The sequence below is a fragment of the Anolis sagrei genome, chromosome 6 (assembly GCF_037176765.1).
Source record: "Anolis sagrei isolate rAnoSag1 chromosome 6, rAnoSag1.mat, whole genome shotgun sequence".
Lineage (NCBI taxonomy): Eukaryota > Metazoa > Chordata > Lepidosauria > Squamata > Dactyloidae > Anolis > Anolis sagrei.
The window spans coordinates 46,020,598-46,037,835 of record NC_090026.1 but is presented as its reverse complement, the minus strand read 5'-3'; the positions used below and the strand labels follow the sequence as shown (position 1 = coordinate 46,037,835).

General features: G+C 39.1%; 2 protein-coding genes across 4 annotated transcripts in view; one reads left to right on the top strand and one right to left on the bottom strand.

The window, feature by feature from the left end:
* The window catches only part of NSF (N-ethylmaleimide sensitive factor, vesicle fusing ATPase), a 91,114-nt gene extending 78,800 nt beyond the window's left edge, over positions 1 to 12,314 (top strand). The window contains exons 18-21 of one of the 2 annotated variants that reach the window (XM_060781169.2): positions 5,214 to 5,348; positions 6,315 to 6,428; positions 9,179 to 9,234; positions 10,528 to 12,314. In XM_060781169.2, the coding sequence (XP_060637152.2) occupies positions 5,214 to 5,348; positions 6,315 to 6,428; positions 9,179 to 9,234; positions 10,528 to 10,546 (324 nt within the window). In that variant the 3' untranslated portion in view covers positions 10,547 to 12,314. Of the gene's footprint in view, positions 1 to 5,213; positions 5,349 to 6,314; positions 6,429 to 9,178; positions 9,235 to 10,367 lie in introns of both variants that reach the window. The other variant, XM_060781170.2, reaches the window with a different exon arrangement.
* WNT3 (Wnt family member 3) overlaps positions 12,009 to 17,238 on the bottom strand; it is a 49,153-nt gene continuing 43,923 nt past the window's right edge. For both annotated transcript variants that reach the window (XM_060781168.2, XM_060781167.2), the window contains exon 5: positions 12,009 to 16,842. The gene's annotated coding sequence lies outside the window, so the exon portion shown is untranslated. The remainder of the gene's footprint in view (positions 16,843 to 17,238) is intronic.

The window sequence follows — 17,238 nt, the reverse complement described above, 5'->3', positions numbered from 1 at the left end:
CCAAACCGGAGAAGCTTGCTTCATCTACATGCAGAGTCACACAAGCCATTGGATGCTCGGGAACCCCATGGAGGCTTCACATGTGGTTCCCTGCTGGTTCCTCTGAAAAAGCTAACAATTGGACTCAGAGGGTGAAAGCCCATTGCCGTATCTTTCCTCCCTCCCCCGCCTTTATCCTTAAGCCGGACAGACAATCTGGTCAGTGTTATGAGAAGTCCGGTGGACTCTTTTGGGGGGGGGGGATGCCCCCTAACAAGGCCTGCTTTAGATACCCTTCCTATGTTTGCTCTACAGATTTCCACAGGGAGGATGCAGAGACTTTCTTGAGCTAGTCCAAAAATGTTAGCATATTTGGGGCAGTCTATCTGTGGGCTTTAGAGATTCTAGGGTTTCCCCCCACTGCCAAGAAACACTATATGTTCTTCTAATTTTGGTGTTGGGGAAAATATATGCTGAACGAGACTTTTAGCCACTTCACCTCCATAGAATACACTTGAAATTATGTGCCATTTCTTGTGAAAGACGAAAGTGTCTTAAAGACTGAAGTATTTAAGAGTGGCATGCGCTCTAGTGTTGTGGTTTTCAAACTTTAACCCTGAGAACCTGTGATTCCTTAAAAGCAATTTCCCAGGGAAACATTGGCCTCAGAATTCAGTGTCTAGACATCACCCACATACTTTTAAGCCTATTCAAAATTATGTTGATAGACCATACAATCGATAAATAGATATAGAACTGCCATAAACAAAAGGAAACTAACCCGAAGAAATAGTACTAGAAGAAAGGGAAAGGATTATGAGTTAGCTTGGGAAAAGTTAGTAGGGGAAGATATGATAGAGGTGTATAAATTATGCATTATGTAGAGAAAGTAGATAAGGCTTAACTTCTTTCATAGTCCTAGAAGTAAGGGTCATACATTGAAGCTAAAGTGGTGGGAGACAGGACAGATAAAAGGGAGATCTTCACACAGTACTTGTCAAAATCATAGTCATATGATGTAGACATGGCTGCCCATTTGGATAGCTTTAAAGTGGGATTGGATACATTTATGGAAGATGAGACCATCAGTAGCTACTAATGAAGCTATGTGTGGAGATGTATGATATCTCTAGCATCGGAAAGAGAGTTTCTCTCTATATGGGTAGCTGGGGAGCATGAGATGGTGGGTGCAATTGAATTTGTTCTAGCAGGCTTCCTCCTATAGGCAAGTGAAATTGATTAGTGTGTGAACAGAATGTGGGCCCTTGCTATCCACAGGGTTTGCTTCCAATATTGCATGAATACAAAAATCTGTGGATGATTCAGTCCTATTCTATACAATTATATACAAATTTCAAGCCATGAAGGTTGAATCCGCGGATACAGAATCAGTGGATACGGAGGGCCAATTGTGTTTATTTTTAAGATTATGCACCTGATGTGTGGCACAGTGGTCTTTTTTTCAATGTATATATGATTGTGAAATATAAAACAGTATCGAATAGAAAACTTATACTGAATTGTTATCCTATTTAGTTATAGATGCTGGGAGAATATTTTTCAAATGCAATAAGACCTGATATGTCTGAGATACTGCTGTATCGGATTTTAAAACTAGTATTGTGTTCAAAACAAAAAGGCATTCTGTTCCTTTGCATTCAGTTAAAACTTACCATTTTCAATTTGAAAGTATTTCCAAACAAGAGGGAGGAGAGCTGATTTCTTTCTATATAGCTGTACAAGTAGGATTGTACCAAATTTTGCATATTCTGGAACTAAATCTATGTTTCATTTTTTAAATCCAAAATCTGGTATTTTATTTTACTCTAGAAATAACATGATTAGTTTGTAATCTTTGACATACCGGACTGGTTAAAATATAGCAGATATTTGGCAAAATATTTTCTACGTGTCAGAAAGAATAGGAACATTTTAAATTCTGAGTAAACCTCTGTTTAGATCCCTTTGAAAGTTTAAATCCAAACAGAGGTTTACTCAGAATTTAAAATGTTCCTATTCTTTCTGACATGTAGATTTTTTTTGCCAAATATCTGCTATATTTTAATCAGTCTGGCGTGTCAAAGATTACAAACTAGTCATGTTATTTCTAGAGTAAAATAAAATAAAATCAATCACTTCCTTTCTCTCTTTTGAGTGAGAAAATCGTAATCATTATTGGTTATTTAATGAGATTGAATTTTAAGGCAGATGCTTGACATATCAATATAAATAAACAATTTCCAGCCCATATTTCTAGACATTGTCAGGCATTCAGAGAAAGTTGGAGCTTTGTGCTTGCTTGACTGTGGCTAAGTCGGGTAGCTGCAAATTGCAAGGATGTTCAGCTTCTACCCTTAGGAAAGAGTGCACTAACAGTGGCTACTCTCAAAGCAGGATCTGTTATTCCACACACATAGTAATAATTCTGATAAAATTAATGTATGCAGTTAAATCCGGCATTGCCAGAACCTGTGGAAATAGCCTGAAAATGAGATTACTTCGGTTCTAGATAATCTGACAGCTTCAGGGTTCGGGAAGGCAAATAAATGATTCCTTTTCCCTCAGGTCCACATTTCAGACCATGTTAAACTTTCAACATGCCATCACTTAATTTGATTTTTAATACTTTTTGTTAGGCTTCATGAAGAAAAGTTGTAAAAGTCAAACTCGTGATTCAAATGCAACAATTTTAGGTATAGATTTATTTAAAACCTGGCTTATGAGGGCCAGTTTTAAATTGCATCAGGTAAAAAAAATGGGTTCTGGGAATATTGAGTGGTAGTTTTCTGCCATAAATGAGGGAATGTGTGATTCATACTAGTGCATTATAGTGTTTTAACTCTTCAGACTCTGAGAGATCAGGGACCAAATCCCTGTTCAGCTGTGGGTGATCATTGACGAGCCACACAGAGGCAAAGGCAAACCCCTCTAAATAAATCTTGCACCCCCCCCCCCCCCCGCCCCGGATAAGCTTGCCATAAGTCAGAAATGATTTGAAAGCACCTAACAGCAACACAATGTAATTCACAGGGGTGGGGGAAGCAAGCAAGGGAAAGAACTACGTAAATAATAATAATAATAATAATAATAATAATAATAATAATAGTGCGGTTTTCCGGCATGGTATATAGACATCACGATTGTGAAAAAGAAAAATGTCTGGATTATTGATGTCGCCATTCCAGGTGACAGTCGCATTGAGGAAAAACAACAGGAAAAACTCAGCCGTTATCAGGACCTCAAAATCGAACTGCAAAGGCTCTGGCATAAATCAGTACAAGTGGTCCCAGTGGTCATTGGCGCACTGGGTACTGTGCCAAAAGATCTCAGCCGGCATTTGGAAACAATAAACGTTGACAAAATCACAATCTGTCAACTGCAAAAGGCCACCTTACTTGGATCTGCGCGCATCATTCGAAAATACATCACACAGTCCTAGACGCTTGGGAAGTGTTTGACTTGTGAATTAGTGATACGAAATCCAGCATATAGATCTCGTTTGCTGTGACATACTGTGCTTTTGTGTCAATAATAATAATAATAATAATAATAATAATAAATCACACAGTCCTAGACACTTGGGAAGTGTCCGACGTATGATCCAATACAACAGCCAGCAGTGTGTTTGCTGTGGACTCATCTTGTGGTGTTTCAAATAATAATAATAAACTTTATTTATACCCCGCCACCATCTCCCCGATGGGGATTTGGGGTGGCTAACATGAGGCCAAGCCCTTTTAAAATACAATACAATGCAGTAAAAGACATAATACAAAAAACAAAATACATCAGAAAATAAATTAAAATACCAAATGAAATAAAAGCAAGTTCACACCTTACAAAATCGAATAGGAAGGGCAGGCCAAATGAACAAGATAAATGATAAAACCCTAGGTGAGGTAAGTACTCTTCCTGCCACCTTGCTTTTCAACAACCCCCCCCCCTCCCCGCTCCCCATTGCTTTCTCTTGATACAGAACACATGTGTCTCCATCTGAGTAGGAGTGGCGTTTTTCCTCCACCTTCTTATTGCACCCCATGTCTGCAGCTCACAGCCAGTACTTGGCAGCAGAGGAATCCTTTCTGGAGTTACCAGTTCTTTCTGCGCCCCTGGAGATGTAGATTTCCCCTTAGGAGCTGTGTTCATAAATTTGGGGATTACAGTTATGTGTCCATCCGAGTTGGACGATAGCAGTTCTAATAATTTAATATCTTAATTAGTGTGTTCATAGTTCAAACGAAGGGTGTGCCTCCATTTCACATACAGTCTCACATTTTTCGGTGTGTGCTTGATAATACTGCTCACCAGCGGGCATGTTTAAACTTCATGACCCCTTCCAGCTGGCAACTAAGCATTATTGTCCGGGTGGGCTCTGTCTTTCATTGCAGCGATTTCTTTTCATGTTTAAAAGACTTACCGCTTTTGACTTTCAGCAGTTGGCATTTCATCATTTTTCTGGGTATAATCAGGTTAAATTTGCTAAAGAGGCCAAGCAGTGGAATTACTTGTGAGAAAGGTGGAGTGGTGGTGGCACAATTTAATTACTTATTAGTGCTTTTTGAAAATGTTTCAAGTAGAGGCCTGAACTTCCCTTGCATTCCACTCCATTTCCTACCATCTCCAGCATCGTCTTCAAAACATCAATCAGAAATCTAGGCAGGTTCAAGAGCATGATTTGATAGTTTAAGCTCTATGCATTCTTGATACTTGCCCATGACTCTTCTGATGTAATGAATAGAAAATCACTTGTTTCACACATTTGTGGAGTTCATCAGCAAAATTTGTGGACTTCAGCAACAGGGAACAGAGACAGTACTTCTTTTTCTCAAAAGTTAATATGAGTTATTTTATAAAGCTAAGTGTATCAGGTCTCACCCTGTGGAGTGTCCTTCTAATTGAAGTTAAACATGCAGATCTCTGCTTTTGGCATCTTCTGAAGACCCAAATTTTCAAACATGCATTTCCTGACTAATCAATGCCAAACATTATTTAAGAAACTTACATTCAATCACCATTCACGTCTATTGGCCCATTCTATACTTCAAAACCTCCATTATTCAGTGGTGAAGGGGCATGTTTAAAACTCCGGTTTAACCTACATATTAACCAATTCTTGGTGTTTATTACTCAGACAATAGGCTGTGGCAGAACCACATTTCCAAGAAGCTTGTATGCATATTTTTAAGAAAATATGTTGACATTCTTCTTCCTATTGTGCCATCTTTCTCATGCAGGGCCGCAAGCTCTTGATCATTGGGACCACCAGTCGCAAGGATGTCCTGCAAGAAATGGAAATGCTGGATGCTTTCAGCACAATGATTCATGTTCCAAACATTGCCTCAGGAGAGCATCTCATGGAGGCCCTGGAGGTAAGCTAAGAGGCACTTGGGAATGTCTGATGGAAGAATGTTGAAAGAGAAGCCCACCTCTTTTTTCACTGCAGGAATGAGAAAAGTTGAGTTCTTGCTTAGGAATGTTAATTTAGAAGTTAAGGGATATTATTTTTTTAGAACTAGGGAATCTTCCTGCTAGTGTTCCTAGTGATCATGTTAGCTATGAGATTCTTAGTCCAAATGAGTAACTTTTCTAAACTCTGCTGCCTGCTGCCAGTGGAAGACTGAAATTCTGTTGCGGAGGTATTGCATGAAAATTTCAGCTTTTTTTTCAATTATAGGTTGCATCTATACTAAGCTGGTGCCCCTTAGGTCCAAATGAAATAAGCTTCCCTTATATTAATGTCAATAGGAATGAAGTGGGGATATCTAATGAGGATTCAGATAATCTTATCCATGGCGTAAGTCCCACTGACTTTAATGGGCATTTAGTGTGACGTCTGGATCCAATTCATAGTTTTTGATGCTAGTACTTGCAGAAACTTTCATCAGCAAGTACACCTTAACAACTATGCTCTTCGTTTTCTGTGGTATAATCTTCTAAGATGATCACTCCCACAACATGAGTGTACATTTCCCCCCAAAAACATGTTCTCGGTCACATGCAAATTGAGTGGATTGATTAGTGAATTAAAACTTGCACAAATCCATGAGGATTTATTGACACTGCCTGAGTTGATGTTGATGATTTTGCTTAAAGGTTTGGTGGATAGTAGCTTCACCCTAAAACTTTATTTCATATCAGTTCCAATGAAAATTGGACCAAAATTTGCTCCCAAATGTTTGAGATGTCAATGTACATCTAAATATCAAGTAAGATTATAATCAGTTCATAAAGATGAATTCTAGAGCAAAAAATACTGAAATCCTAACTGGGGTGGACAATGAAGTACTCAATGTGGTTGGTTTCTTCTTAACATTTGTCCTTTCTCCTGCTTGTAGCTCCTGAGTGGCTTCAAAGACAAAGAACGCGGCACTATTGCCCAAAGCGTCAAAGGGAAGAAGGTTTGGATTGGAATCAAGAAACTCCTGATGTTGATTGAGATGTCATTACAGGTAAGAGCCACCTGCTTTGGTGAGGCAAACAGCTGGTCTATCTCTTGGCCAAATATTGAGAAAGGGACTGGAAAAATAAAACTGGGTATTCATGTTTGAGTTCTACCTTGGATCAAATAACTTACCAACAAGTAAGTGCCATAAGGCACTCTTTGGTTTTGATTCCCCCATTTCTAAGGTCTCAAAGTAATTTACAGCATTAATACGTACATAATAAAATGCCAATGACAATAAAACTGAATAAAGCATGTGTTGGGACTGTATCCCTAGTCACAGATTAAAAGTAATTAAAACTACTAACACTGTGACAGAACTCATCTTCCATCTTAAGAAGCTTGACTGGAAACATTTGGTCTTCATGAGTTGGATCAAAGTCAGACAGAGGATGACAGCCTCAACTCAACGATGGGCCAAATTTACCACCTGGCTATATTTTGCAATAGTATCTGGAGGGCTTTTTGCTGGTGCTACTGCCTTGTTGTAGTATTTTGAGATCTGGTGATGCTGCACTGGGAGATGGTGGCGGGTTATAAATAAAGATTATCATCATTATTATTATTATTATTATTATTATTATTATTATTATTATTATGCCAAACGAAATGAAAACATACCTTTAAATCTATTCTCTTCTGCCTCACAATATGGAGCCAAGTGCCATTGGCTCTGGTCCTATACACTTGGGTTGGTAAAATATTCACACTTGCTTCACTATACTCTGGATCAGAACATAAGTTTCTGAATCCATGTGGGCACTTTTTCCCAATAAGTCAGTCCTGAAGTTTATCCCACTAAAGGTATTTCACAAGATTCGAACAGACAGATAACAGTTCACTTTGCAAAATCATTTGCACATCTGTTTAATCACATTGAGCTGTTTCATGTTGAAGGAGAGCAGTTTGATGAAACCAGTTAACCAGTTTATTCCCCAATCTGAGTTTGGGGAATAAAGTACAGGCAAAAGTCATAATTGAGAAACCAGTGATTATACTAGCCGTTATAGTGGAGTACAATGTTTCACATACAGAGGCAGCCATGTTCTTCAGGCAAAATATAACTATCAGAAAAGATAGTTATATTAGATGTTCTGAAAGTGCCAGTGGAAAAGGGAATCCCTGCTATATTCAACTCCCATTGTTATTTCCAGTCATTGATACTGGTTCTGCTTTTCTGTTCTCCATTAGGTCAGGGAAACCAGATTCTTTGTGGACTAGAGGTTCCTTGCTTTGCTCTACTGTCTCTTATGCAAGCCTCACTGAAACTAAGCACCTTCTGAACTAACTTCATTGAGGTTTTCAGGAGATGCTTTGCTGGTGGATGATGCCCTTCATCATTAGGATGTGGCACTTCTACCCAGCCCCCAACCTCATATCATCTGTGTCTGGTGCAGCTAAATGAAGACTTGCATCTTTCTAGGACAAGCTTTTAAGCATAATCCAAGAGGCATGCAGTTTGTCAATGTGTTAAACACTTCCCCGCTCCCTCCCATTTGACTCGCTCATTGCAATTCTGTTGAAACTTGTATAGGGCTGTGGATCTGCTCTGACTGGATGTCACCTGAGGGTACAAAGTCATTTATCTAGATTACTTTTTTCCTCTCTTTCCCTTGACTCTTTAATTCCATACCTACGGGCAAAAAGTCAGTAAGTTATTGCTCACACCTATTAAAGTGTATATAATGGGCAGAGACCTGTAAGGTTTGACTCTCTCCCAGTTATGGCCAATTGTATTATTTTTGCCTTATAATGGGCCCTCTTGGATTGTTATCCAATCATGTGTAGAAAAAACAGTTTGTATTGGGAGAATAGGGGTGGGTTTGACCCTGGGATATTGAATTCCTGGGATTCAATGTTCCAGAAGTGAGGGAGGAGACAATAGAAAAAAGTCATAGAAAGAAATTGAAGAATAGATTGAGGGAAGTTTTGGAAGCAGGAGGTGGATTAATTGTATGGGTTAAGTCCTATCTTTTCACTTTCATGCCTCCTTGTCACCCCAGAAGTCTATATGGTTCAGAATCTCAATGCACTGGACTGTGCTTAGCACACGTTTTCCAGGTTTGTGCAGAGGTTCAAAGAATGTTTGTCTTTTCCTTTTGGCAGTTATCTCTCATAGCATGAGTTGCAGTAGATCCAATCAGGTCTGGTGGCTAGTTTGTTGACTAGAATTGAGGAGACCAATTTTCAAACAGCCAGTCAACTATAGCGTTCACTAGGTAATGGTAATGCCAATCACTCTCTCCCAGAGAGATTTAACTCACAGGGAGGTTGTAAATATAAATGAAGAGGACATAGATACTCATTGAGCTCCTTGCATCAGATAGAAGTGCATCAAACAAGAAATCATTTTGTGTGTGTGCCCCTTCTGACTCTCCTTTTATAATATAATAATAATAACTTTATTTTTATACTCTGCTACCATCTCCCTGAGGAGACTTGGGGCGGCTTACATGAGGGACCAAGCCCAGAACAGACAACGGAATTTATCAACTAAAACACAGTTAAAAATATAATAAACATATCACAATCTAATTAAACAACTAGAAACAGCAGAGTATTAAAACATCATTGAAATATATCAAAACAACTTTCAACAATAAATCAATAACCAGGAATATAATGGACATGATCAGAATTAGAGAGGCTGGGCATGGACTTGTGCAAAAAGCAGACTGTTTTTTTCTTGCCCTTCAGTAAGTTTGCTGTAAGTAAGCAGAGAATTTATAAATTTTTGTGTATTTCCCTCCCCAAAAGATGGATCCTGAGTATCGAGTGAGAAAATTCCTGGCACTTCTAAGAGAAGAAGGAGCGTAAGTAATAGTAAGAGTATCTGACAGGGGTGTGTCCATTTATTCTTGCTGAAAGCTACATGCTTGCTTTAATAGTTTTCCATTTGCCACTGGCCCAAGTAGTTTGTCAAGAGTCCTTTCTGTAAATCTAGATTTACAAAAAAGGCTTATCTCATTCGTTGGTGGCTGTTAAATTGTTTCCAAATTAGCTTGCTGTGGTAGTTCATTTATTTCTTGCTGCAGTGACCCATTTGTTAGCTATTTATATTGCTGGCCCTGTTTATGTCCCATTTGTTAGCTATTGATATTGCTGGCGCTGAGAGTGTGTTTACGTGTATGCATAAGTGCATGTTAGAGTTCTAGGGGATAAGTGTTTCATATCTGAAGCTTGCATGGAAGATGCATTTTCTGACCCCAACACCTTATCCGCACATGTTTCAACTCAGCCATGGGGGAAGAATAATTATTTAGCTGTTATGTATATACTAAAGAGATAACCCCAACTAACTCTTTCAGGTTGTTACTCTGGGTTCTGTCACCAATGAGCATATGCTAAGAAATATAAGACAGTCTCTCCTGATCTGTCTTGTCAAATTACAAGTATGAAGTATTTGCTCAGACTCTTCAAACATAGAAATCGAGCACATTCACAACAAATCTAGACTAGATACTTTCTGCATGACATGCTAGTTTTTCATAGAGAGAGTTATGTTGAAGGAAGATTTGGTGTCAGCAATCAGGTGGCAGACCATTTTACAAATTCATGTTCCCTCTCCTTCCCCTACAATATTTCTGATCATTTTGGGGGTTGAGATAATTTCTCTTATAGTTACACAAATCCAGTTGAAGAATATTGAGGTGATGATACTCTAGATGTTATTCAACAAAAATTACATTTAATTAAATTATCTTCAGAGTGGGAACAGTAGTATTTGGAAAAGGTACCCACATGTTCTAGGAGAGAATTGTATGCTCTCAACATAAAATGCTATTTCACACATGTAGGCTTGGGAATGTCATGCAGATGACCCTGTCTATTCTAATGCTTGAGTGAATGCGTAAAAAGATGTAAGGATATCTGTTTTTGGCTTTTACACATCCCCTCCTCGCCTGTCTTGATTCAGAGTGAGAGTCAAGCCCTCTTTCTTTTGCAGCTTATGCGATTAATGTCTGGTGCACAACTGGCTATTGAATTTGCATGCACTTGCCCTCTCTGGATTCCCATCTGTGTATGCTGCCAGCGTCCATACCGTACCCTCGGTCCTCCCCAAGATACATTCGCCCTTGTGGAAGTTGCACTCTCTCTCTTTGCAGTAGCCCACTGGATTTATAATGAAGTCAGAGTCATCTTCGGACGCCACTGGCTGGAAAAGCAACCATGCAGGAGGCCACCCCACTGGAACCATCATCTCTCTTTCATGTGGTGCATCCGGACAAGAGCATAACATCCAGAGACTCCCCCATCTCTCCTTTTTGCATGTTGGACACAACCAAATGCTCCACCCTTTGTTATCTGTTGTCTCCAGTATCCTGATGTTTTGTGGCAAATCATATCTCTTCTAATGTAATTGCTTTTGTACTGTGCTGCTTGCTGCACCTGTTCAATCGGTGTTGGTGCACAAAGAGGAGGAATGGAAATTTGCCAAGTACAGGTCTGTAGATGTTAATGCTGACACTCAGATTAGCTCCTTCTGAATAGGGAAGTCTTTTCTCATTCCTAACCCGCAGCACTCCAATGTGAAAGATGATTAAAGTTTGCAGACTTCTAAACGCACTTTATACCCAGTGGCTCCCCCAACTTCTTCCACATCTTGTTGCATAGCTGCTCCTTTCTTATAGGCCTATACCACATTGTGGAGCTCCTTAGACTTAACAGTAGCTCTAGAATTAAATGCAATCACTTGTTTCATATGAACTAGGATCAGAGAATATGTTCTGACTAGATTTTCCTTTAAAAAGATAAGACTATCATAGCAGTAACTTTGGAGGCTCAATAACATCTACAGTGGCTGCATCTAGTTTATCTCCAGGGTTGTTTTCCTACCAGTTACAACAGCAGTGATGGGGTTCTGGTGTAATTATGGTTTTGGTCTAAAATATAATATAGTTGTACCTATAGAAGCAGAGTTCATGAGATTCCTCTAAAGCTTTAGGGGGGAGGGGTATCCTACATTTTATAATAGTGGTTGTTATTTGCTGGAGTCATATCTGATCTCTTCTAAAGGAAGGTTACATATGTTTATTTGGACAACTCAGGTTCTCCAGATGTTATTAGACTGCAAATCACCATGGTACTTGAGAGCATAGCCAGTGGAGGAGAATCATGCAATTAAAACACCTGCAAAGCCTCAGTTGCCCATCCTTGAATTAGAAACATGCAGCTTCTACAGTTTGTAGGTGCAGGTAATGCCATTCCTCTGGCAAGTGAAATGTCTGCACTGTTAGCATTTCTTTAATCAAGAGCAATGTATTGCATGGCTCTGAATACAAGTGGCTGGATCAATCTGTCAGTTTGATGATGTCCTTTATTACTGGCATGGCTCCTCCTCTCTAAGCTGCATAAATTGAGAAGATGAAAATAACATGTGATTTCCTCCAAACCTTTGCAGCAGAAGTTCTGTTAGGAGCTGCTACAGTGTACTTGAATCACAACTGATAATATTTATTTTAATGTGGGTTAGCCTGTTTTTTTTTTAAAGAAATGCCTTTGGTTTTTTTCTTTTAATGTTGAAAATTATGTGAATCCCTGGCGGACCTATAAGATCCCTTCTTTTTTTTTAGGTTGTGTGATTGGGCTGCTTCCACCTGCACCCTTCTCTCCACCACCAACCTTGCAAACCACAACCCCTTTTCTTTTTTCCTTATCTTTCAGTGAAAGCAACACACACACACACACATTGTATTAAATGTAATGTCTTGGAGGAAATGATGTAAACATTTTTATTGTGTTTTTTGTCCAAAGCTATATTGAGAGAGAAAAATACAAATATATATATATATATGTAAACAGTTATATATATATGTTGATTTACTGACTGAATGAGTGAGTGTATGGTTATAATGCAGATGAACTGATGCAATAAAAAATCACCGATACAGAACATATATTGATGCCTTATGAAGTGAGGGGGCTGATAAACACATTTCCTTGGAATTCTGTGGCACTGAAAGTTTAACTAGCGCACTACAGTGTGCAATTTCATAAACAAAAACCTCCTTCAGCTGAGACCTGGGTTGAGAAACCTGTGTCAGGGGGATATGTATGGACTGCGGTAAACCTGATTAAGGAGATGAGAATTCACAAGATCTGTTTTGCATTGAGACCCATGTGAACATGTATCCCATTCCAGGTGAATATGGATGCCCCAACATGTTAATGTTAAGTGTGGGAACAGCAGGAGTGGGGAGGACTGAGTGGAGAGACACCACAAGCGTTTTTAAGGTGGAGGAGAAGACCTCAATGTTGTCGAGTGGTTGTTTTGCCTACTTGGTAGCACTTTCAGGGGGATGACGAATTGCTATTCCTAAACAGCATGAAAAATGGTTTAATATGAAGGCTAAGAAGCATAAAGTCTATTTGAAATCTCCCCCATATATTCTCTGTTGTTCACTCCCAAGTGAGTGTGCTTCATATATATTTCAAACAGTCTTTATTAAGTTTCTGGGAAGGCTCAGCGTCAATCGTTTACTTAATCTTTCTTATTGCTAGATCAAATTAATTGCTTCTAATTAGTTTCAATTTTGCCAAATATTTTCTGGGGTTTGTATGTGTGCTCAACAGTCAAAGCTTGAGGTCGCCCCCCCCCCCCCAAGTTCCTCTGCTTGTTTCCTTTGAGGGGAAGACTAGTAGTGTGGATTGTATACCACAGAACCTTGTATGTTTTCTGCAGAAAGATGCCGAATTCTGCCTTAAATGAACTGGGAATACCACCAGAATGAAACTTCTGTGACTTTTAGTGTTAGAAAAAATGCGGAGATGATCCTGAATTTCATTCAGATCCTGAGTATGATTTGCCTCTGCTGTACCTTGTGAATGCCAAGCCCATTTCTTGGGCTTGTTTTCTAACATACCCAAATAATTATGCTTTTGAATTCAATCAATCTTATTCCACTAACATCTTAGATAAAACAACTGGTGGGACCCACTACCACTACTTCAATTGTGACACTATGCAAACATTGAAAAATATACAGTTCTTTTAAGTGCCTTTACCTTTATTGACTTAACAGGACCAAGAGAGGTGAAATATATTTTCTTCAAATATATATATATATATTTATATAATATATAATCTTAGTTAACTCAAAGATATATATACATTGTATAATAAATAATTATAAAAAGAACATTTTTGGAATATAACTTTTAAAAACGGTTGAAAATCTACTGCAGATTTTCCCATCCAGTGCTCTCTGTCCAGATGTTTTGTACTAAAGCTCCCATCTTAGTGCCATGCTGGTTGTTACTGATGGGATTTGTAGTCTCAGCATATCTGGAGAGCACCAAGTTGTGGAAGGCTGCTCTACAACTTTGTAAAGAACTTTGGATACAGCAGGTTGGTAGGAGAGGAAGCAAGTGGACTGGGGAGTCTCTTTCCTATGCCCACACACTCGTTTTTGTCTTGGGATGTCTGACTTCGGCGAGAATATGAAGGAAAAAATACAGCAAACTGATAAAAATAGGTGCTGCTTAATATTTTAGGAAACAATCCCCCCCTTAGTTTCTAGATACTCATATATTCTAGCTAGTGGACTAGTGGATATGGTTTGAAAGCAGATTCTCTGTTCTGAAATACCTCTTTTGGAATGCAGCAAACCTGTGTTGAAGCTACTTCCACAGCAAATTATAATGTCCAATAAACGTGATCTGCATATCAACTGAGTGTAGATGGGACAGCTTGTGGGCTCCAGATATTGAGCTGCTGCTTCTAGAAAGGATTGTGGGTATTGCATTCCCACATCTTGTTGCCCAATTCAGAATTACAGGCATATAATAAATCTGCAGCAGCACCTTCCATTTGTGTATAACATGCAGAATGTCTTAAACACAATTAAAAGGATCTGGAGTTTGTCAAGTGATTGACAGTATGTTTCATCCCACCATTGTCCACTTTAGAATATATTTTCTCTTGAGCGGAGACTACTCTTAATTCCTCTTACTGCTAAAAAAAAGTTTCCTCTTGTTAGGAACAGCTGATTAATTGTAATTAACAATACTGCCCTGTTGCTCAATTTACGTTAATAAGGTGGGAAAAACAGAAGGTAATTTATTTGAGAAAAAAATCAGAATTCTCCATGGTGCACATTTACCATAGCAGTTACCATGTTTACAGCCACACAAGTTTCTCTTAATCATGGACAGGTGCGGTTTGAGTAGATAATATGTTCAAATACACATACTGCCTTGCTTTTAGCAGACACTGAATGCTTAAGCATTATGACATTGGTAACAATACACTCAAAAGTACTGTGAAAATTGATCTGAGGTAATGTGGATGATAAACTTAAGAGTGTCTTGTTAATGGGACATGATGCTGAGAAGGATGATTTAAGGTTAGGTTAACCAAGGACTGTTGCATCCAAGAACTGAAGGTCCTTGACTACAATACTCCAGTGATAAACGTGACCACTGACAAATTTGTAAAGAAAAAGCTGAAAATGGTCAAGGGTCTAGAATCTCTCTGAAGAAACGAACTCTGTTTAGTTTGTTCAATACAGATTATAGAGAAGCAGGCACAATTGCTACTCTTAAATACTTGAAAGTTTTTCTTTTTGGGCCACTATCAACTGAGTGGGTCTAAATGTTCGACGTGGTATCACCAAATGTAAAGGAAACAGAAGATAGGCAGACTGGACACCAACCAAACAAGGATGTTTCCTGATGGATGGCTTCAAGTGCCACTGGCTAAAAGATATTCTACAACGTTTCTTCCCTCCTCCTGCCTGCTCCATAAAGGGTTTTTCTGTGGCAAGAAAAAAGGTGGGTGAAGTAGTGAGAAAATCTGGGAGAATTATAAGGGTGTCATCTAGAGTTGCGGTAATCTCCCTTATGTGAAATTGGAAAGGAAGAAGTGTTAACACAGTCTGGGGTTAGAACCCCCCCCCCCCCTTGAACTCTGAACAACTTATAGCACTCTGGAGGAAGACCTGGCTGGCTGGCCCCTGAACAGGAGTGTTACTGTAAAGCGCTGCTTCTTAAATTGTGGGGGTCCCTTTAGCTCAATGTTGGGGGTCCCAAAAATGTTTTCTGAGGGCCATCTAGTGGCTGTTTTAGACATTTACACAAATTTGTTGTACAGTGTTTACACTGAACTCTGCAGAAGATACTTCAGCTGTGCTTCACAAAAAGGAAAATCAACGTATTTAGCAAGACTTGCAAGTGATTATTTGTTATCAGTAAATGTTTGAGTTTTAATATCGATTTGATATACCTTTATACCCAGGGTCATGCAAGCCTTGCTGTAAAGAAGTGGGGAAATACCAAGGAGAATATTTCCAGTAGCCTTTTCCTTTCTTTAGGCAATGGTGCTTCAATGATCAGGCTTTTAAATTGGGATCATGTTTACCTTGCACTGAACAATCTACTAATAAAACATGTGAAATGCAAGACAGGTAAGTATTAGGCTATAACAAAGATATGTCTTTCGCCTGTTTGGGCAAACAGCCCTGGAACGGACAAACAAAAACAGCTCCACATCGCAATAAATGTCAGTTTTGATCCAAAGTTAAGTCAACCTGCTGGGAAATGCTGCAACATTTAGGCAAGGGTCTGATTTTTTTTTACAGCAGCTCCCAATGCTTATTCTTTTGGGAAGTGCCTGGGTTATAGCAACAAAAATGTATATACACATTGAATAGTGTGTGTGCTTGTGTTTTCACTTGGCCAACAAGCGTTGAAAGGTAAGGACAAAGGAAACCGTGTGTTTTACAAGTTCAGAAAAAACTGTTTTAAGAAGGATAAGATACTGTCAGTTACTTTCTCCCTCCAACTCCAGAATCAATGCTGCTTACAGAACAAATCACACTGGTTACATGGGTGTGTGTTTGGGAGTGGAGGGAATATAAGTCTTTAGGTTCATACATTAAGTTATTCATGAAACAACTGCACGTCGGACCTTCAGCATGTAAAATCACCTGCCATCATCAGGGGCACTTTGTTTCCCTTCACATTTCTTGAAACTTGGCTCTTAATCATCTGCATTGTGTACATCAGTAGCTGTAGTGAACAGTTACTGTGAGCTTTTGTCAGTGTTGCTACAGCCTTGCTTTTTTCCTATGGTTTTAAATATAGATATAGATATATATTATATTTTGATATGTGCAAGAAAAAAAAAAGATTGGGAAGACCACCTCCGGAAGTGTGTGGCCAGAAGTCAGCAGCCATGCTCTGCCTGTTTGACAGGAAAGAAGGAGTATGTTGGCAGGGCTGGCAGAGGATCCAGCAAAATCATGGAGAGTTGGTTTCCAGGTAGATTCTTCCTCCACCAGTATCTGCCTTGGTTCCAAACGGGGCATGGAACAGACCAGGAAGAATTTGCTTCTTCTCTGCTTTCAGGAGTCAGGGGCTGCAACTGTGAGATTTCCTGGCAGTCTCTCTTTCATGTTCTGCTACAGCTGAACCATGGGACTCTTGCCAGGAAAGAGAAGTAAACAAAGAAACAAGAGTATAATCACATCACAGTCATTATATATGCTCTGTAGAAGCCATGTCTTAAAGAAGAAAAGCCAACACCTCTTGTTTGCTTCTAGTTGAAGTTCAGGTGTATGGGAAGATTTTAGTTCCTACACCTGCTAAAGTTGTCCACTCCAAAGAGTGCATTTTGTGTTTTGAAAGCATTTCTCATACATGAATTATTGCAACAACATTACAAGAATGACACAATCCATGCATGTGTTAGCTCCTTATTGCTGCCCATATTGAATGCCACTGACACCAAAAAGGTGCTTACAATATCATAGGATTGGCTTTGGGCCAATCTTCAACTTAAATGTAAAATCCAGGTGTGTATTGATGGATCCCACCAG